The sequence below is a fragment of the Lytechinus variegatus genome, chromosome 13 (assembly GCF_018143015.1).
Source record: "Lytechinus variegatus isolate NC3 chromosome 13, Lvar_3.0, whole genome shotgun sequence".
Lineage (NCBI taxonomy): Eukaryota > Metazoa > Echinodermata > Echinoidea > Temnopleuroida > Toxopneustidae > Lytechinus > Lytechinus variegatus.
In genome coordinates this window covers 11,719,561-11,743,201 of record NC_054752.1, presented here as the reverse complement: position 1 = coordinate 11,743,201, position 23,641 = coordinate 11,719,561, and the positions used below count along the sequence as shown (strand labels likewise).

The window sequence follows — 23,641 nt, the reverse complement described above, 5'->3', positions numbered from 1 at the left end:
AATTCCATTAAAACATAACTAAAACAAGACCAAGTCGCCTAATAGCTTCAGCACAGTCGTAGGCCAACATTATCCCATTACCCATTAGAACGAAATCCTCTGAAACACTTCAGCTTCGTGAAGGCCAATGTAGGTTAATACTGATTTGAAAACTCATCTGTCTGTCTCCCCTCGCTTGCTTTCGGGCTTGCTTTAAATCTTCTAGGCGGTATCCGCATTTTCCATATCCCTAACCCCTGAACCTTTGATCTAACGACTTTTGAGATCTTTATTTGCAACATTTCTTTTGCTTTCTATTAAGAGCAAGCGAGAAGTTAGAAGAGGGGTGGGAGGACATTTTGCTTGAATGTCAAGGGAATTTTCTCCGAACCCTTTATCACATAAATTCAACAATTCACCTCAACACAATCAACATCAAATGATGAATGACTTTTCGTTAACCTATTAACCTGGCACATAACAGAAACCCCCACCTGAAGAAAAAATAAAGAAAGAAAAGCATGGATAGAGGACCTGTAAAAGTGAAACCTTACAGGGGAATGGCAAGAGTGTGTAGTCATGGTAGTATTATGCCGAAATCAGACAACTTTGAGCTGGTTCTAATGACCTTATTCTCAAACGATTATCAAGACAACTCTCAGTTATGCAGAACTTTTCGCATTTACAACGGGGAAACCCTACAACGTACCAATTCCTTTGAAAATGTAATTCAAATCACAATGGAGAGCGGAGAGGCTTTTGTCGAAAGTTGGTGGACCGAGACAGCATCGGATTCTCAATTGACTCTGGACAACGACATATTTTCAGTTCGTCCAGTACAAATCTTAGTTTAGATGATCTGCTGTCCCAGTCCACCAACTTTCGACAAACATGACAAAAGCCTCTTAGCTCTCCATTGTGATTTTAATTAAATTTTCAAAGGAATCGGTGCGTTGTAGAAAGTAGAAAGTTTCCCCGTAGTAAATACGAAAACTTGATATTTCCCAAGTTAAGGAGGAGGCTATATACTATCCAACGAAAACGTGATTGAGCAACCATGACTCTCCGCCTTGCCATGGCCCTGGGAAGTGGGGGTGCTGCGTGTATCATTCGTTAATAGACCAGGGGTCCGTTGCAGCATGGACCTATTACAAATGGACATTCAACGAGAGCATTTTATGACCACCACCTGTTTCCAGCTGTCAAAATCGCTGTCTAACCATGGACCTATCACAAATGGACATTTTAACGATTTTCCGCACATTTTTCCGTCAAATTTCAAGTGCATCTTTGCCGTAAATATACTGATCTGCAAGGTGATGTCAACTTGAATGCATTTCATGTGCGATTATTTGCGATGTACGTAAAAAAATATGTTTATGCACGCCTGTTTTCTTGTTTCTGCAATCATTTTCACATCGCTAACGTTCGCTGATGTGCGTTGCTTTTGATAAAGTGAACGAACAACATCGCAATGGGTAGGAGCAGCGCACAATTGATTTCCGCTGTCCATCGGTGATAGCGTGTTTTACGACCGGCTTCATGGGTGTGGTGATAACTGATAAAGGTCTGCAAGCGTAGACTATACTTTGTTATTACACGTGACTAGTTGCATAGAGAAAGTTATGGCTGCTGTCAAGATGACGCAGTAGTGATCATCGTTGTTGCATCTCAACTAATAAATGTCTGTTGTATATACGTTTAAAGAACTGCCTACTGGACTTTTGATTTATATATAACCTAAGTTCAAACCATGGTGTCAGATTCTGCATTATTATGCTGAGTAACCCACCGAGCTTTGAGATGGAGGAATCATTGAAATCAGGCCAGTTCATTCCATTTTCTCCCTAACCCCCGTGAGGAGAGAGATGGTGAAAGACAAAGAGCTTATTGTATTCATGTGTATCAGTGAATGACCATTGCTGTATGTGTGATGTTATGTCCATAGTAGTTGGCTATGTCGTTGTATGTATTTGGAGTGCATGAATGTGCCTGGCCAAATTACAGTATGACGGACAGTTAGCGTGACGTTTATGGGACATGAACATTCTATCTCAGTGAGAGTAGTAATAATTGAGCAAACATAATTGTTGGAAAGATACAAATACTTGCTAATTATTATACTGTTCATGAGTATATGCACAAGTGATATTGGTATGTTAAAGTTACTAAACTAAAAAGTAAGACAAAGTTACTAACATTAACGATACATAGAAACAACGACAACAACAGACAACATGACAAATCTAAGTCAACCTCCTCCACTTGACTTAAAGGGAAATATTTCCGAGAATTGGAAAAGATTCAAACAAAAATTCACTCTATACAATGTTGCCTCAGGAATGTCAGAAAAAGATGACAAGTCACAAACATCAATGCTTCTACACGTAATTGGTGATGCTGCCTTGGAATTGTATAATACATTTGTATTTGCCGAGGATGAGAGCATGAAGCTTGAGAAAGTGTTGGACAAATTTGAGGAATATTGCATGCCAAAACGTAATCTAACGTATGAGAGACATAGATTTTTCACAAGATCACAATTAGAGCATGAGAGTGTTGATCAGTATGCAACTGAATTGCGAAGTCGTGCACAGTCGTGTGAGTTTTCTTCGTTGAAAGAGAGTCTTATACGGGACAGAATTATCTGTGGTATCTTAGATGATGGTCTAAGAGAGCATTTGTTGAGGCTAGATGATCTCACATTGGATAAAACGTTGCAAGTTTGTCGGGTGGCTGAACAAACTCGAACGCAGGCCCAAGCGTTGAGTTCCACCGGGAAAAATGCCTCAATTCCGGTTGATTCTCTCAGCAAGAATAAGAAATCTTCTGGTAAAAAGTCAAACCAAACAAGACAAACAAAACCTCAAGATCGTACTAACAATAAAACATGTACAAGATGTGGTAATAGACACACCAAAGAAAAATGTCCTGCACAAGGTAAAACATGTAAAAAGTGCGGTAAGCAAAATCATTTTGCTAAGTGTTGTCGTACCCCAGTAGCAAAAGTAAATGAATTGCAACACTTGAAGGTAGATTCAGATTGTTTCATGATTTGTTCAGTTGATTCACAGGAACATGAATCAAAAGAAGAGTGGAAAGTCAATTTGAGAGTCAATAATGAGCTAGTTGAGTTCAAGATAGATACTGGAGCTCAAGCTAACACTCTCCCTGAAACTATCTATCACAAATTGAAACCAAAACCAAAACTACAAAAAGCCAAAGTGAAGTTAACAGGTTACTATGAGACTAACATTCCAGTAAAAGGTCGTTGTTATGTCCAAATGGAGTACAAAGGAATTAAACACAGTGTTCAATGTTTCATCATTCCTGGAAATCGTCAACCATTGCTAGGTCTCAGAACGAGTGAAGACTTGTATCTAGTAAAACGCGTCTATCATGTTGATAAACAAACAGAGATAAAAACAGGCAAAACTGTAGTGCAAGATTATGACAATGTATTCGTAGGATTAGGATGTCTTCCAGGCAAACATCACATTACATTGAAAGACAATGCACAACCAGTTCAACATGCATGTCGTAAAGTTCCATTTCCACTTCAAAAGAAACTCAAAGAGGAACTAGATAAGATGGAAAACATGGATGTAATCAAACAGGTTGATGAACCGACAGATTGTGTGTCTTCTCTTGTTGTAGTCAAGAAAAAGAATGGTCAACTCAGAGTCTGTCTAGATCCGCGTGATCTTAATCGAGCAATCAAACGAGAACACTATAAATTGCCTTCTAGAGCTGAAATAACCTCTCAGTTTGCTGGAGCCAAGTATTTCAGTAAATTAGATGCATCAAGTGGTTTTTGGCAAATCCAACTAGATGAAGATAGTTCCAAGCTTTGTACATTTATCACTCCGTACGGAAGATATAGATTCTTGAGACTACCTTTTGGTATCTGCAGTGCTCCTGAAGTATTTCACAAGATAATACATAACTTGTTCGTAGATATACCTGGTGTCAATACCATGATGGATGACATAGTGGTATGGGGAAGCACTCAAGAAGAGCATGACGATCGTCTGAGAAAAGTTCTAGACATCGCACAAAAATCAAACCTGAAACTCAATCGAGACAAGTGTGAGTTCAATGTGAACCAGATGACTTTCATTGGTGACTTGATCAGCCAAGATGGAGTCAGACCAGATCCTAAAAAGGTTGCTGCCATCAGGAACATGGCAAGACCAACATGTAAACAGGACATACAAAGGTTCTTGGGGATGATAAACTACCAAGCAAAATTCATTCCAAACCTATCAACAAGGTCAGCACCTCTACGTATTTTGCTTGACAAGAAAGTAGAGTGGATGTGGGAAAATGAACAAGAAAAAGCATGGTGCGAGTTGAAAGAAGCTCTAATGAGTCAACCAGTGCTTCATTTCTATGACTCCACAAAACCCACAAAGATATCAGCTGATGCTTCAAAAAATGGACTAGGAGCAGTTCTCCTACAGCAACATGAACAAAATTGGCATCCAATAGCTTACGCATCAAGAGCTATGACTGATGCAGAAACACGTTACGCTCAGATAGAAAAAGAACTCTTAGCTATCACTTACGGATGTGAAAAATTTCATCAATATATCTATGGTCAAAAGATAGAAGTTGAAACAGATCACAAGCCACTTATCCCATTGTTTGTTAAGTCATTGGCAGATTGTCCTTTACGCATTCAAAGATTACTAATCAGAGTACAGAGATATGATCTCAAAGTGTCATATACACCTGGAAAGTACATGTTCACTGCCGATACACTGTCACGAGCAGTAGATCCAAAAGCAGAATTGAATGTTGAAACTGAAGAAGATATCAGAGTCTATGTAGATATGATAGTACAAGCAATGCCAGTAACATCAAACAAAAGACAAGAAATTGTTGAAGAGACCAAAAAAGATGTAGAGCTTCAAGAGTTGCTAGCCACCATCAGAAATGGTTGGCCAGAAAGTAAGCAACAATGTCCAGCTAGAATAAAACAGTACTGGAACATTAGAAGTGAACTCTCTGAAGCAGATGGAATCATATTCAAAGGTTCTAAGATAGTAATTCCAACTTCCATGAGACAATACATACTAAACCAAGTACACGAAGGTCACTTAGGCATTGAGAAATGTAAGAAACGTGCTAGGGAAGTAATCTATTGGCCAAGAATCAATGCAGACATCACTGAAATGGTCCAAAATTGTACTTCATGCCTAATGTACAAACCAAAACAACAGGCTGAAAGCCTAAATCCTCATGCAGTGCCTAATCGTCCTTGGGAAAAAATTGCAGTAGATCTATTCACTTTGAACAAAAGAGAATATATGGTCGTCGTTGACTACTACTCACAATTCATTGAAGTATGTACTTTGACTTCAACTACAAGCAAGGTCGTGATTAATCACATGAAAGCAATATTTTCTCGTCATGGTACACCATGTGAACTGATGTCGGATAATGGTCCTCAATTTGCAAGCCAAGAATTCAAAAGCTTTGCAAAAGAATGGGATTTTCACCATACCACATCGAGTCCACATTATCCACAATCAAATGGCCTCGCAGAAAATGCTGTGAAGATTGTCAAAAATCTCATACTGAAGTCACAACACAGTGGACAAGATATCCACAGAGCTTTACAAGTCTATCGAAGTTCACCAATAGCATGCGGAAAATCTCCAGCAGAACTTCTGTACAATCGTCAGATTAGGTTAAACCTTCCCATGCTTGACACTTTGCTCAATAACCAACAGATTGATACTAAATCTGTGAGGGGAAGAAAGGATGAGCAGAAGGTGAAACAAAAAGAGCGATTCGATAAACATGCTCATGACTTGCCAAAGCTAAAACCTGGAGATCATGTGATACTCCAAGACATGAAAAATAATACCTGGTCACAACATGGTATCATAAAATCTGTCAATAATCATAACAGATCATACCAAATCGAAACAGCCACAGGCGAGATACGTCGCAGAAACAGACGTCACCTTAGGCCAGATCCCAGACACCAAGCCGAGTCTATTCCATTGCCAACACAGGATGACTTCGAGCTAGATGACAGCACAGAAGCGGAACCAGCATCTGATGTTCGCGCATCTTCGTCACCATCCCGAACAACCAGAAGCGGACGAGTCGTTAAACCGCCAGATCGTTTAAACATGTAAATAGAGGAAAGCGAACTAAACAGGAAAACTTTCGCGTTTCGTTTTGTAAATAGCCACATGAGTTCAAAAATAACTTTGAAACTGTAAATGGTTTGAACTCTAATACAACCCCATGATAACTGCATGATTGCATGTGCATGATATAAATTTGCATGTTAAAGTTAATCAGCAATACCGGATTGAATTTATCGCTATCACAAAACTCTACTCAACAGATGTCTCTACCGGTTCAACGAATTGTCGCATCATACAAACAGCAAAAATGAAATATATATGAACTGTAATGTTGCATGTTAAAATATTTGACAGCGACAGTGTTCCAGCTTTAAGGGGCAGAATAATCCCCTAGTACTGTTGTAAGTGTACAGGTAGTCCACCCTGTCACTCTGTAGTTTAAGAAGTATTATATATGTGTATATAAACCTCTTTAAAGAAAGGGAGGTGTGGTGATAACTGATAAAGGTCTGCAAGCGTAGACTATACTTTGTTATTACACGTGACTACTTGCATAGAGAAAGTTATGGCTGCTGTCAAGATGACGCAGTAGTGATCATCGTTGTTGCATCTCAACTAATAAATGTCTGTTGTATATACGTTTAAAGAACTGCCTACTGGACTTTTGATTTATATATAACCTAAGTTCAAACCAATGGGCATTAGCTGCCATCGCTCTGTTTATAAAAGTATTAGCGGTGACGGTCTTTGGCCCAAAGGAGGGGATTCGTTGCAATTTTTTGGTCTGCATGCACTTATAATGCGTAATTTCGTAACAACGTACCTGGGGGTCGCAATTTGGGTCTCAAAAGTTGCGCGAGACTTGAAAGTAAAGAGTCAGCGAGCGACGAGCGGTCGGTTTACCGCCAAAAATGTCGGGGGGGGGGATTAGTCAGATCCCTATTCTTATTAGCATTAAGGTAATACATTACATGAAGATTTTATAATAATTTGGCAAGTTCATGGAGGTACAGATTTAATTGATTTTTTTCAATAGCAAAACTAAAATACATGATTACCTGAACATTTTAACTTACTTAATAATGGTACTTGTGCAGGGGGGGGGGAGGCAAAGGGAAAAAAATCAATAGAATATGCCCATTGAAATGGTTTTCAAATTTCAATTAATTGACTTAGTACATATGAATTTGTGACCCCCGATTTTTTTCACCTAATTTGAAGCTTTTAATCAGCCCGGGTCAGCTGCGCGCACACAGAACCGACTAAGCGTACAATTGTCGCTCAGCTGTGCGGTTGAATCTGATTGGATCGGATTGGATCACGCTAGGTTCGCGACCGTTCTATTTAGAGCAAGGGTGACACGGAGGTGGGCATGGTGGGAGGGATACGTACGGCGATCTATTGAGACTGTTTATTTTCAGCAGGAATTGTTTATTGTCATTTTCTTTTCAAGGAATGTGAGATGCAATTCATTATAGCTGTCTCATCGGTCTCTGCCTACGTGATTATTTACTGAAGATTAGTACAAATGTCGCCTCTCTTCTCCATCTTTTTCTCATTCAATCTCATCGATACCCGGTGTCGGGTTTCTGTTCCCCTCGTGGAGAAATGAAATGCGCAAATGTAGCAAAGTTCCCAAAATCAGACGGAGGCTCCAATTTGTTAATTTTTTTGACGGTTTATTTTTCATCCAATGAGAATCATTTATATATCAAAATGTTTAGAATGACCTGAATGACTTGAATCTTTTTCCGGTGGTAAAAAATAGCCCACACCCGGCAAGAAACCGCCAGATCTAGCCGGAAGCGCTCAGTCAAAAAGTTCAATACCACAGAAATTTTGACAATATTGATGGAAAATACACAATAAATGACGGTGCAATGGCACAACAAAAAAAATCGTGATTTTACATCACCGTAACGAAGAAGAGTTAAATTTTCTAATGCTTTTTCTGATGGTGAATTAGGCCAATCGGATCAAAATATATGGTTGAAAAAAGGGGGGGGGGGGGGATGGCACATTTTTGCGGCTTTCACGGCGGCGCGTGGTGTGTTTGAAGATGTTGACGCTTAAAGCTTGTGTATAGTTTACGTAAATCCACCAAAATGCACCTATCACTATTCCAATTCATTGCTAGCTAATATGAATGGATATGCCCTATAACAGTTATGATGTCGAGGATATGAAATGAAAATGTGTTTTACAGGATAAATTTTGCGTTTTTACATGGAAATTTAACTTGATCGGGTCAGCCGATCAAATTAAAATATCTGTGTGTTTTTGTCTTTCAGTTAAATCCTATTCCAAATCATTGAATGGGTAGAAATTTTCAAGATATGTTCTTTGTCTGTAACTTTTGGATATCTAATCACTAATTTTTTAAGATAAGTGCTTGAATGTCCATTTTTTTAATTTAAAACAAGCATCGCCGAGAGAGGGCGCTATATATCCAAGATTTGAATATTTGAAATTTTCTCAGAGAAGTGCAGTTGGAAAAATATCTAACGGTCTCTACGCTTCAGTAAGACTGTCATATTAGATGATATTCGATTATCAATCACATTATTGACCCTTTACCAAAGCTATACACAGGCTCGAAGTGTTTGGGCAAAATCCATATGGGTGTTATATTAATGACCAAATACGCCATGGTGTAAACATTTTTAATAAATGTTGGTTTATTTTGGTTCCTACAGTTTCATGTTTGTTTTGAATAAACACTTATTTGGGGAAAAAAGAGAAAATGAAGTTATTCCTTTTCTGGCGGTACCTCTTGTCTTTTGTATTTTTACCGGTTATTAGTATCTTTTTACAAACAAGTCAGAGTAATTATGCTACATTCGCCCGAGTCGATCAGCAAAATGTCTACATCTCCAATAAGTGAATTGCAAGCAGTTATTAGGTATATAATTAAACTTGATATCAAAATGGACTTTGACTGAATTTGAAATCAGTTTCATTTCATCCCCACACATGTAAACGATTTCATACATACAAAGATTCATTTGTAACAAGATCTGATCATTACAGATATTTTTTTTTCATTTTACATGATTGTATTTATTTAGATACAGAAGATTAGCAACAACCATTGATGTAAAAAATACCAAGAGTGGGTACATGTAATGCTATGATGATATGATTACAATTATAACAATATATCTTTTCAAAATGGACATTTTTTTGTCATAAACGACTCTCATTTCAATATAATATCTATAATCACTATAATATTTTCTACTTGTGATCCATGGGGTGGGTGTCATTAAGAACATCAAAACAATATCGATGGGCATTGTCTTGTACAATTGGCCTTTCATAATCGAAATTAATCTTGATTTCGAATATTGATGGGATAGGCTGAGAGCCGTCATGAAGGTAATATAAAACGTATAACGTTTGGCAATTTGTTTAAATCAATTAAGATTCTCTTTTCTGATCAAAATATAGCCATGAGGACAATTACAGATAAAATGGCTCCGAAGATCATGATATACACAGTTAAGGAGGATTTCTGGCCGTCTTCATAGGCTTGCAGACAATTTTCCGCATCCCTACGCACTGTTGTCAGTGTAATACCATGTACCTGGTTCTCCTTGCAGTCGAGAAGAGCCTGTCTTGCCCCAGGAGTGGCACCAGGACCTACTAACCTATGGCAAGGTGGATAGGCGACTCCGAAGTAGAAGTGATACGCAAGTACAGGATCGGTGAAGAGAAGCTTTGTCAAACTTGGTAGCGCACCGATTGCTTTGGCTAGCTGATCAAGGTAGGCTACTGGATTGACCTGAGTAAAAGAACAAAACATCGAGTGGCACCTTTAATACGAACAGAAACAACTAAAGTTAATGAGATTCAGTATGTTGATGGCAAATAAGGAAAATGGGAACGATGACATTTGGGACTCGTCCGACATACTTACGATTACGATTCACCTTGCAATTTCGACCCCTGGGCCCGTATTCTGATAGCAGGTTTAATTTAACCCTAGTCTAAAGTTAACCCTGGTTTAACTAAACCTCTAAACCTCACCTCTGGTCTAAGTGTAGTTTAATTATTTTGGTATTCTGATAGCCGGGTTTAACTAAACCTGGGTTAAACCCGGGTTTAAAATTCTTTTTGGAAATAATAGTCCTCTTTTAACCAAGACTAGCACCTTTTTGGTAAATAACTGCTGCAGGGATGATTGCAACAAAGTTGAAAAAATGTCACTAAAGTTGTTTTTTTCTTAATAATTTGGATTTTATGGAAACTAATTACAACTATTGTAGTGAAAGGAAAGCATTCATCACCCATATATGGTAAGAAATTTTAATTTAGATTATCTCTATGTTTGTTAATTACTAGAACATTTCAACCCCAAACAGAGTGACCTGCACAGTTTTTTTGTGTTTCAGTCCCATTTGTTGCTTTTCATGTTTGTCAAAATCTAAATTGAATAGATTCCCTCAACCACTCTAGACTAGAGTCTAGACTCTAATCCTAGATCTAAAACAATAAATTAGCTTATTAAGAGGTCGCCGTCTTTATTCTAACTTTAAGTAAGGGAAAATTTTTGTAACTTTTGAGAGTAGTCTTGGGTCTACCATTAGGCCTATAGTTAGTTCTAGCCTAGGCCCTAGGCCCAATTGTTTTTTTGAGAATTGAACATTGTTTTTTACTTTTTTTTTTACTTTCCTGAAGCAAAACGTCGGAGTCTAGTGAGTTAGTGGAGCAACCGAGACTGAAGATACATATTGGTCTAGGCCCAGAATAGCATTCAGGACTTAGACTGCTTAGCTTAGGGACAGGGATAGATATAGATTATTATTCTAACCTTAGCTTAGATCTAGTGGAATAGATCTGACTTAGACAAAAAGCTTTGAACAGTCTCTGTATTGTTTGTTCTGCTGAATTATTAGTCTGCGTTGGCCTCTCTCACCAAGGCAATGTGATATGAGAGTAAAATGTCAGAATTTTTAAAACAAATCCCCAGGAACAATGGTTATTCCTGTCTACATTGTTAGATCTGACTATCGCTGCATTGCTTGCCAAGGAAATAGGCCTGGCTAAATTTGGAATTAGTCCTTACGTTAGACATCTCTCTACTCCTGTTTTAAGTCCATATGTTGCTTTGTCTTTGAAGAGTTTTTTATTCAAACTTTTTTGGGACTCGTTTAGGTTTCCAGATCCAGGAATAGAAAACAGGCCTAAACCTAGACCAACAGCTCAGTCTTGACTAGACTAGGCCTGGCCTCGATTTAAGAATTTTGATCTAGGCCTAACATTAGTCTGTGCTATATTTTTCATTCTAGATTCTATTTCTAGCCTAGCCGGTAGCCCTAACTGGCTGCTCTAGTCTACTGTATGATCTAGAAGCGCTAGCCTATATCTAGAATAAATAACTAGACTAAAAGTTAGACCCTATCTAGACCTAGATCTATATCAATCTAGGTATGTAGGTCTAGATCTAAAGATTTGTAGACTCTCAACATGCTCAATGTAGATTCTAAATTAAAAAAATAAATGTAGGCTAGTCTACAGTAGATCTACTCATCTAACGTTAGGCCTTTAAGTAAAGTAGGCTAGAGATCTAACGTTGGATTATTTCTCTAATAGGTGTTATTGTCGCGTACAGAAATTTTCGCGAATCGCGGGGGTCCCGACATTTTCGCGGGTTGTTAAATTCGCGATCGGAAGATGTATGATACATTTCCACAGCATTTCAAAGAAGCAAAACTAGTGCAATTCATGTGCAAATCTATACTTCTCAAAGTCACCATGCTGATATGTCTTTTGTACATAAATATGTCCCTGTAAAAACAGTTACAAATTGTGGAAAAAGTGGATTAAATTTCACTTCTTTTAACCTTTAGATCTAAAAATTCATCATGCCACAGGATCTATAGGGTTAAGCAATTTTTGGAATTTGTGTTTGATTCGATTCATTTTTCAAAAAGTTAGTAAAAAGTGCAAAATTGTGGAATTTTGTGAACAGAATATTCTCCTCAAAATTCATGTGACTTATGAATATTAATGAGTATGCAAATAGCTACCAATACGTGTGTATAGAGTCAATCAGATGACAATAAAATCAAATTGTTTCATGGAAAATACATTTAAATATTACAGTGAGTGTATAAATATTGATAAAATAATGTTAGAAAATAGTTTAGGCCCTGATTTTATTTGAGAAATTAAAAAAGTGAAATTCTAGCTAACTTTTTGAATCACTAACTGTACTTTCTAAGCCTATTTTTTGTACATATAGAGGTGCATATCTCCATTTTCTCAATATGCAGGATGTTTTCAATAGCAAAGCTTTGCTGTTGGGGGCATTGGCGCTGACTAAGAAATGTGTCAATATTTTCGCGTGTTGTTAAATTCGCGGCCGATCGGCAATTCGCGAAATCCGCGAAAATAAAACCCCCGCGAAAATAACAGCTCCTGCAGTATCCTTAACCCCATACTATCTTTCTATTACTAGATGATAGATCTAAAGGATCTAGATCTTGGCCTATATCTAAAGCTAGGGACTGTAACTCGAGATCTAGAGGTCTAGCACCCCTCCTTAAAACTAGTACTAAGCCTACAGCTACATTGTAGTTCTCTGTGTAGCCAAACAATTAACAGTTAGCATTGTCTTAATTTTATTTTGGTGTGTGTAATTTATACCATACAAACACATATTTTGATGAATGAGAAAATGTGCCTTGCAGATTATTTTAACTCAAGTCAATTTCATGAGCATAGGCCTATGTCATAAAATGAAGAAGTTCAGTCCATTAGATGTGTTTACACATCTATTGTTTATCCTGTCACCATGGCAACACATTTTTTTAACACACACAAATATATGTCTCGCAGATCTATACCTCAAAACCAATGTGTGAGCCAACTTTGATTAGAATTGGTTGAAAACTAATGGAGTTCAGATTTTCACCTAATTTCATTATGTAATATGTTGTTACCATGGCAACACGATTTCTGATACATACAGAAATATGTCTTGCACATCTTCAACTCAACATTAATGTATGTGTCAAATTTTTAAGAGAATTGACCAGTTGGAAACTGATAAAGTAGTTCAAATCACTTGATTTTCATCTAACTTTGATATTTGATTTGTTACCATGGCAACATGATTTTTTATAAAGTCATAAAATATAACATCAAGACTATTGTTTATGCCTCATTTCGTGATAATTGGTTGAAACTGAGGAAGTAGTTGGAATTGCAAGAATTTTACATAATTTTTGTAATAATATACCGTTACCATGGCAACATAGTTTCCGACACATGCAAAAATGTGTCTCGCAAATTTTCATCTAAAGACTTATGTCTGTGCCAAATATCATGAGAAATCGTTTAAAAATTATAAAGTAATTAAAACCACAACTTTTTAACCTAATTTTCGATATGTAATATGTTGTTACCATGGCAACGCAATCACATACTTTAGACATAGAATATGTTTTGCTCATCTTCACAATAAGACTAATGTTTGTGCCAAATTTCACGAGAATTGATTGAAAACTGAGGAAGTAGTTGGAACAGCAATATTTTTCATAATTTTTTGTAATATACCGTTACCATGGAAACACAATATCCGACACATGGAAAAACGTGTCTTGCACATCTTTACCTCAAAACCAATGTGTGAGCCAACTTCCATGAGAGTTGGTAAAAAACTGTGATGTATTTTAAAAAAGATTTTGGCCATGATATACTGTTACCATGGCAACGCAATTTACAAAAAAAAGGAAAAAAAAATTCTTACATCTCCTTACCTTGAGACCAATGTGTGTTCCAAATTTCATGAGAATCGGTTAAAAACCGAGGAAGTAGCTTGTAATGCAATATAGGCATCCCGGGGGCCACTTACATTGACGAGTGGATACCATGCGCGACCCCCAAAACACGTAAAAAGGATGATGTCTTTTTCACGATCGGGCACGTTACGTACGTAACGTGATAAGGGTGTCAAAAACACAAAAATAATGAAAAAGGGTATCTATTTCGCTAGGAAAATTACGTGTTTAGGGTCGAATTTGCGGGGATGATAAAACAAAATTAAAATGTTTTATAAAGGATGTCCTTTTTGCCCCAACACTTTGTGTTTAGAGTCCGATTTACCGAGGTGTAGAAGGTGGGGTCCTACTGAACCAAATAAGGTAAAGCGACGACCGAAGGACCCGTATAACAAAAACATTCCTGTACTTGTTTGAGGGTTCATTTCAGGGAATATTTGCCAAAAGTATCGTTTTGTTTCCAATACTTGTTAAGGTAGGGTTTCACACGCCTATACTTGTTAAGGGGTGCATTTTCAGAATATGGAAATTGGCGGTACTTTTCGAGACCCCATGGTCGCGCATGGTATCCACTCGTGAATGGAAGTGGCCCCCCGGGATAGGCATACATTCTAAAAAATTGTTGGCCATGATTTGTTGGATTTAAACCAGGCTTTAACTACCCCCTGCGCGAGTTTAACTTTTTGAGGATTTATTACCACACTTAGACCAGGGTTAACTTAAACCTCGCTATCGGAATACGAAACTTAAACCTAAATATGGCAGTTTAGTACCACACTTAGACCAGGGTTAAGTTAAACCACGCTATCAGAATACGGGCCCTGGACTTTACAACATGCATTATAAGTACTGTACATTGTTTCTTTGCTGTGTGCAGAAGTGGCTTGAGCCGACATCCCGAGATACTCCTAGCTCCACCTGACGGGTTTGAACAGTTTTACCACCCATCCACCAACATGAATCCTCTTATAATATCCCACATTCTCACACAGCTTCACATCTTGGTGGGTGTTTCATAAAGCTGTTCGTAAGTTAAAGTGATTGGCTAACATTGATTTGACTTTAACAAAATCTGAGCTAGAAGGTCACACTTGTTACCTGTGTGTGTGATGTTACAAAAATGTTGCCCAGACGAAACTCGCGTCTGGAAATCATTATTTAGTGCTTCAAAAGGTAAAATATAAAGTGACCGGAAACACCATCTTAATGTAATCCCATACACTTATGTGTTCTATTTAAGCGTCTTTAAGACGCCTAATTACAAAATTGGGTGTTGCCTTGTATTTTTAGCTTTTCATTCTCAATAATGGTTGTTTTCATGGTTTTTATAAAGTTCTAATACATGTACTTGTACAAATGTTTTTATCTTGGTTTGAGAATTTCTTTAAATCGGCTGCTCACAAAGTTAAATAATACCTTTAAGAACGACTGGTGAACATTCTTACGCGTTAAATAACAACCTCAATCATGTTAATGGAGAATATCATTTGCCACAAGAAATGATCACCAGAATATCATTTACCACAAGAAATGATCACCAGTCGTTCGTCACTCTTAACTAACGGTCAGCTTTATGAAACGGCCCCAAGATCACATTGGATAACTAACCGAGAATGGGAAGTGATTTTCGAATTGCCTGTAGTTGAGAACCTTTGTAGTCATGATCTCCTGTTGCATTTTTTTAAAGTTAGATAGCTTGACTTCTCCTCTGAAGACCTTGGTGATGTACCTTGTCTGCATCTCAACGAACGAATTGGCACCAATTGTAAATGGGAGACACATCCCAACAAAAGAGAGGGTTGGATGCCGAAGCCGGAGAGGAAACATGTATCGGTACAGCTCTATCTTATCGTATCCGTCTAAAGAATGCAATCATGGTAGGAAAATGTAACGTTTCAAAATTAGGAAGGGAGGCAAAACAAAATTTTCTATAACCAGCGAAAGTTGGAAGGAATATGGAAACAAGTAAGAAATGGTTAATGGAACAGATGACGCTTTGATAGGTATGGATAACTTTGGATATCTTTTTATTAAAAAAAACCCCAAAATCTGTACAGGTAACTCACATCCTATCGAAGGTGATTGGTTTGGAAATTTCAACTTCGCCAATTCAGGTGAGGGAAAAATTACAATTGCATTGAACATAGCGGATTGTCTAATGTAACACACCCGGAATGAGGTCTTTCTTGAAGAAAGGGAACTTGAGCTCGTAGCCTGTGGCAAAGATGACAAAGTCAATGTCTTCAATCACCGAACCATCTACAAAATGGACACTGGAGCCTTCAAATCTGTCAATTCCACTTCTGATTCTTATTCTCCCTTCCATGATGCTAGTAGGTATACCCTCGTTTGCCATGCAATGGATGTTGAATGGGCCCTTTGAATGCTGTAAGCCCAGTATCTTCCCATCCATGTGGTAGTTCAGCTTGTTCACAAGCCAGTTCATAAGCAGCCTTGGTGGTATCCAGGTTTTCCATCTTTGACTGAAGAAATCGACTGCGGACTGTTTGTTGTAAAAGAATCGCGGGATACACCATGCTCCGTGCCGCAAGCTAAGGAATACCTGGAATCAAAAGAATGAATCATTCAATCACCACTAGAAAAAAGAAATCCATGCTACTATGTTTTTAAGGTTTTATTTGAGACCGTTGGTAAGGAAGTGGCAAAAATGCATGCATTCTGTACGGACATGCCAGTGAAGATCCGATGACCGGGATCATATTACGTCTGTTAAGCGCAGCATCTGTGTATCTTTCAGCAGATTGATAGGAACAAACAGCCTATACCAGGACATGTATAACACTAACTAAATTCCTAAACCATGTAAACTGTTCATATCTGGCCAGGATCACAACCCATCATGCAACATCTTGAGACATGTAGTCTTGTCATAAATTTCTCCAATATTATATATTCTAAATAATAACACAATGCTCAATGACCTGTGCACCAGTCCTGCCATGTTCCTCTTTTTGTTTTCAGCTTTATTTGCACCATCCTTCTCTCTATCCCTCTTTCCTTTGCCTTTTTTCTCCCTATTATAATTTTATACTTCCAATTTATTCTTATTATTATTGTTATCATTTAAATTGCTTTCTCTTATGTTTGTAGTCGCTTTATTTTTCAATTTGTTTTTGTAGATTACTTGTTTTTACAGTCTCCATTATTGTATATAGTGTTACGATACTGCAACAAATAACAAGTAAAATTTGAGTGTTGAAATTGAATTTACTTTTCTTTTATTACAGGAAATTGATTATGCAGTAACAATCATAAATAAAACAAATAAATGTCTATCTTACGTCCCTTGAGGTGACAGATGTGCAATATATCTGATTAATAATCCAAAGTAAAATTCCAATTTGGCTGGCAGAAATTAAACATTCGCAATGATGGCGAGGGGTCCGACCACTTGACCGAAGGTCCGCGAGGCCGAGGGTCCGCGAGACCGAGGGTCCGCGAGACCAAAGGCCCGCGAGACCGAAGGTCCGCGAGACCGCCTCTTTTTTCATCGGTTGCCGCGGTCTCCTTCTTTCTGGAGCATTGACATTTCTAAAACATTCGTGAATGACCTCAGTGAAATTAACATAGCTAATCCTATTGTTCACTGGAATGTAGCAATCGATTGTTTGGCTTTTCCCTATTCAACAATAAAACTCCTTGGCCTTTAAATAGGCAAGGCCTGCATAATAAAAAAGCTTTTACAAAGACATACTGGAATGTTCTTTATCATTCTTGGCTATCATTAAAGAGGAAATAACTAATAGATGAATGTAATTGCTTTTACAATTCTTCTTATATGTAACAATAGCTTTGTTAATTATTATTGAAACTAAGTTTAGGGACTTGCGTTTAATACAAGCATCGCTTTTCTAGGCAAGTCCCTCCGTTCAGTTAATTAATTTTCTATATTTGCTATAAAATGTCATTGAACTGTCTATATCGTTTTGAATATGTTCTATTACTTCGATTATATTTGTTTATTTTGTTGTACTGAAATAAATATAAATCTAATATAGGGCTAAGGGCACATTTGGATGACTAATAAATTCTTATTGATCAAAATATTCATACCGAAACCAGGGGTGGATCCAGCTTTCGCCAATAGGGGGGGGGGGGGGGGGGCGAAAAATATTTCACCAACATTTTTCTCGAATGGCCGCTATAATCTGATTTTTTCTTGGTTTTTCAGGGGGTATTCCTAACTAAAGACTGAAGTATACGTTAGTTTTTATTGTTAAAACGAGATATCTCATGTGGTCTTAATACATAATGCGAGCGCGAAGTGCAAGCTAAAACTCTTTGATATTTTATGTCCTCAAAACTGAAGATTTTGAGCAGTTTTTATCATGAACAAAGATAAGTATCCAACTAAACAATGCGAGCACGAAGCGCGAGCCGAAATTTTTTTACAGTACCGTGAAAAGAGACTCAATTAAGACTGTTTTTAGTGATTAATGAAGAGGATACAAGTATCGCCAATTAATCATTTTTTATTTTCCGACCTGAAAATTGGACAGTCTAAGCGCGTTTTTATTTGAAATTAAAGAACCTTTTCACCTTTTCTTGTTTCCTTTCGGGGTCGGGCTGGCCGTTACGAGGCTGTAAATTACACATCATGGGTATAATACCTCTTTCTTACTTTTCTTTCTGTTTTTCGTAGTTTCTATCAAGATAAAGAGTACACTGACTTTTTTGTGCAGGTTGTCAAAAAAAAGGAGGGGGGGGGGGCCGGCTCGGCCCCCTCATGGATCAGCGCCTGGAAACACATTATGGTTGATCGGTTCGCTCCCTTTCGAAATGTTTTAAACACATTGGCGCAATGGGCCAAAACTTTGATGCCAGATATAGCAGGTATTTTTTATCACAAAATCTAACTTTTGTGATAGATTTTGACATAATAATACAATACCATCGATTTTATCGATTCTCTATTTCCTTTTCATTTTTTTCCCTTGGTCGTGATTTTTTTTTTTTTTTGGGGGGGGAGGAGAGAGGAGGGGCAAGCACCCCAAGCCCTTCATCTAGTACTCCACTCACTCTGTTTAAACATGGTTTAATAGAACGGGAAGGAATGTATAGGCCTTTAACATGTTTAAAGGCCTACATTTTTTATTTCTTAATTGGTAAATCCTTTTTTTGCAAAATCCCATGCACTTACCTGATCAGCGTGGTGACTGAGTAAGTTGGAAACATCTCCTCCAGAAATACTTGAACCTGTTCAGCGTTAACCATATTTATCAACCAAAAGCAAAAGGGTAATAATAGTTATCAGTACATCCATATGGACCGGTTGTAGCCCAGGGGATTAGTCCTTTAACATTGAAACAGAGGCTCGTGTGTTCGAATTTTATTCCGCATGAAATTAATCAACATGTATTTTCTATATAACCTAAACTTTTATGACGAAAAATTGAATTCTATTTGGAAACAGATACATGCTGATAGTTGAGTTGTAGGAACATGTGGTATACATGGTATAGGAACGTTCACATGCAGATAGACACAGCGCATGACAAAGACCAAGAGGCTAAAGTTATGGCTTATTTCACAAGATCGTGGCATATCTATGTTAACAGTTCAAAATCAGAATCGCATACTCTTAAGTCTTTACAGGAAATTGTGAAGTTTGTTAAAAGATGCCAAACATCTAGATGGAAAACAAGAGGAAATCATCCCCGGATATAAATGTCAAAAAAGCAGAAAATCATGTAAATGCAAGACCTTGCGACGTCAAAGCTCTGTGCCTGCACCACAGATGGTCCAGAATAACCATGGGTTCTAGTAGGATCCATGGAATAACTATCAACAATTTATATTTTCATTATGAAGCTACATGATGTCATGCAAACTGCGTAATTATATGTAATATCCTAGATTCTTTTTGGACAAGCTAAACTTTCAAAAATTCCGCTAATCAAACAAATTATGTATAATTCATTTTTTATCAAATTAATAAATTCACGACCTTATGAATCCCTGATAGAACGATGATGTTTGTTTTCACAGATTTTTATCTGGCAGTAAAGATATATAAGAATCTAAGTTACCTACAACCAGAACCCTCTTGTCCGTGAAGTCAGCCCCTCTTTTGAACTGGCAGCTGTGCATGATCTGTCCTTTGAAAGAATCTAACCCAGGATAGTCTGGCAGGTGCCCACTGGGATAAGGACCAGTACACACCATTACAGCATCGAAGACCTCACTCCTTATCTCGCCTGACAATGGGCGGACTGTCACCGTCCATCGCCCGGTGCTTTTGTGATCGGGGTCCTTGTCGATCGACACGACTTCCACATTAAAATTGATATACTTGAGGAGTCTGAAGTGTTCGGCATACCGCTGGTAGTACTTATAAACATCGGCCCCCTTTATTATTGATTAGAAAGAAGAGGGATAAACTTATTTATACAACTCCAAAGAATGTTCTGTAATTTGATTGGTCCAAATCGGATCACATGATATTCAGCGAATTTGCATTATTCCATCGAAAATGCACTATCCTACACTCTGTCGTCATACCAAATGTACTGTCCAGTACTCAGACATGAGAGTGCAGGATAGTGCGGTGTCTAGAATTTTCCATAATTATCTACAATTTAGATAAAAAATAGCATTCGGGGCAACTCAGTAACAGGGGGGGGGGGGGGTTATAAAACAAAAATAATGCACAGATTCTTGAGGACCTAAATCACGAACTCTGTGCTCGACTCACCATATGGGTACCGCACTCGGTCCTGCGGAATTCGGCGCGGTAGATCCATTGGCTCTTCATTATTTATGCACGCGCTTACGTGCATTATTTGTATATTATATCTATCCCTATCTAGAACCCTCTGACCTTTTCAATTTTTTTTTTTTAATTTTTTTAAATTTTTATATTCGCCTCTCTTCCCTTTACTTTTTTCTTTTATTACTTGTAAAAGAGAAACCATACGGGTTAGGCCTACGTGGATGCGGATCACTTATCTGAATATTATTAGTGTACAGATCCCGGGGGGTGGGCACTTCCATTGACGAGTGGATACCATGCGCGACTATGGGGTCTCGAAAAGCACCATAAACACATATTTTCCATATTCTGAAATGCACCCCAGTATTGGCATGTGAAAACCTACCCTTAACAAGTATCTCAGAAAGAAAAACCAGTTAGACCAGTAATTTTTTTTTACTGGTTTCCAGTATATTTTTACTGGGCCAGTTGATTTTTAACTGGACCAGTAAAAATCAACTGGAGACCAGTTCCAACAATTGCATTCCAGTCGAAGCAATTAGTTATACCAGTTAAATTGTTTTTCATTAAACTGGTGTTACTGGTCCAATAAATGGTTTCGAGTAGATTTTTACTGGTTTCCAGTATATGTTTACTGGACCAATTGATTTTTAACTGGACCAGTAAAAATGAACTGGAGACAAGTTCAAACAATTGCATTCTGGTATACTGGTCCAATTATCAAGTATTGATATTAACATTAAAATAATTATTTCCTCTAATTATGATGAAGATCAAAGCAAGATGTATTCCTCTGATATAAAGTCAACTGGTCTAAAGTAATTCAATGTTTGAAATTAAACTGGTCAAGACCAGTAATACCAGTAATTCTGATGATGCTGATCACGTGGTTTACCTCATTTGCATATTTCCTGTTTTTTTTAAAGAAAAATCAGGATTTATAATGGAATATCCTTGCAATAGCACTCATTGTTGTTTGAAAACCTTCAAAATAAGTGTGTGAACTAATTCACAATGAAAATGTGTAATTTCATACATCACATTCAAAATAACAGCAGAAAGATTAATTTACTAACTATCTTTTCCATCACATTTCACGGGCCATGGTATATAACAAACCAAATGCATATAATATACTGATCTAGTAAGACCAGTACGAGGACCAGTTCGACCAGTTAGACCAGTATGAAGACCAGTGAGACCAGTAACAACCACCAGAAACAAGACCAGTATAAAATTCCAGTTCTTCAAGACCAGTTTAATTTTTAACTGGACCAGTAAAATTTTAACTGGACCAGTATGACCAGTTAGACCAGTAAACCGATGTTCCAATTTCCAGAGTTACCAGTTAAAATTATACTGGTCCAGTGGAACTGGTTTTTTCTTCTGGGATTGGAAACAAAACGACACTTTTGGCAAATATTCCCTGAAATGAACCCCCGAAACAAGTACAGGAATATTTTATTGTTGTATCACGGGTCATTCGGTCGTCAGTTTTACCTTTATACATCATTTGGTTTAGTACAACCCCCTCTTCCACACCTCGCGCAAATCGGACTCTAAACACGTAGTGTGGGGGGGAAAAAGGACATCCTTTATAAAACATTTTAATTTTATTTTATCATCCCCACAATTTGACCCTAAACATGTATTTTTCCTAGCGAAATAGACAATCTTTTCATTATTTTTGTGTTTTTGACATCCTTATCACGTTACGTACGTAACGTGCCCTATCTTGAAAAAGACATAATTTTTACGTGTTTTTTGGTCGCGCATGGTATCCACTCGTCAATGTAAGTGGCCCCCGGGGTACAGATCAATGATGCTATCATGCTTGTGTGTGTGTGCGTTATTTGTATGTGGGGAGTTGTGGATGTGCTTACCACTCAGCCGCAGAGGGGGACACGTATGACCGTTACCACAAATGCAAGTGACCCCCTATTGCAGTCAATTTCAAGGACATTTTGTGAAATTTACTCCCCTATTTTCACGCAAAACAAGGACAAAATTGCGGTAAAATGGTACCTTGAAACACCCCTAATTATAAGATTGTAAGGACACTTTTGCCCATTTCGAAAATTTACCCCTATTTACCGTATTTCAAGGACAGGTCATTTACACCCTTTCCTCAGAGGAAATTGCAACACAGGTGTCAGAGTGCTCAGTCCTTAAAGATGAGCAAGAGCCATGTCATACTAATACAATAATCCAAAAGAACCTTATTTTTCTTGAAAAATAAGAAAAGTAGAATTCTTTGTAAAAATAAATGTAGAGTTGTCCATATAAAGATACAGAGCATGAAGCGCGTGCCCTCTGCGGCTGGTGACTCGGCGACAGATTTTACTTCCGTAATCGTTCTCCCCTTTTTCCTGACCCCTATTTCCATCAGATCGAGGACGGTGATGAGCACCCCTATTTCCCGCGATTTTGGTAACGGTCATGCGATCCCCAAGTCATATTGAGTGACCCCACCGGGTGCAAACCATGATAATATACTTTTTCAGTATTTTAATACCCGCTACAGCCACAATTTTTAGACTATAAATTAGAACAAAATGAAAATAGCTTGATTCGCTAATTTCCAAGACCACATAACATTGGCATACCTTCGGGAAAGGGGGTAGATCCTTTGCAAAAGGAAAGTCTGAGTACGCCATTAACGCCTTGGAGATATTTGTATGGAGACCGTGGTAGACAGCACCAGGTCCACGAGGATCAGAACGAGGATCATCATCTGAATAATACCATAAGCCACCTAATAATCATAAAATAAATGTGGTAAATATATAAGGTCATGAAGGCAGGGTCTATTTAGAAAATAATGCTCGCCTTGTGGCGGGGACTACATAGAGATATTCACACACTATTTTGCATACACACACACACATCCTTACGCTTAAAGGTAAATGCCAGTTTTAGTAATGATATCAAAATGAATTCGTACAGAATCCAATAAAATGTCCACCAAAGTGTCTGTTTGTATAAATAAATTATGTGCCAAAGGATTCTAGAAGAAATTGTGTAATTGCTGAGAA

General features: G+C 37.7%; 2 protein-coding genes across 2 annotated transcripts; one reads left to right on the top strand and one right to left on the bottom strand.

Moving 5' to 3' along the window:
- Positions 1–3,263: 3,263 nt before the first annotated feature.
- On the top strand, positions 3,264–6,131 carry LOC121426643 (uncharacterized protein K02A2.6-like). The gene has a single exon (XM_041623013.1). The coding sequence runs from the start codon at positions 3,264–3,266 to the stop codon at positions 6,129–6,131; it is 2,868 nt and encodes a 955-aa protein (XP_041478947.1).
- A 3,022-nt stretch (positions 6,132–9,153) lies between these two features.
- Positions 9,154–23,382, bottom strand: LOC121426964 (dimethylaniline monooxygenase [N-oxide-forming] 2-like). The gene is made up of 6 exons (XM_041623379.1): positions 23,213–23,382; positions 19,924–20,242; positions 19,035–19,090; positions 16,043–16,436; positions 15,482–15,732; positions 9,154–9,870 (listed from the first exon to the last, which is right to left on the bottom strand). Exons 1-6 carry the CDS (start codon positions 23,261–23,263, stop codon positions 9,526–9,528), a joined length of 1,416 nt encoding a protein of 471 aa, XP_041479313.1. The 5' UTR covers positions 23,264–23,382; the 3' UTR covers positions 9,154–9,525.
- Positions 23,383–23,641: the final 259 nt, after the last annotated feature.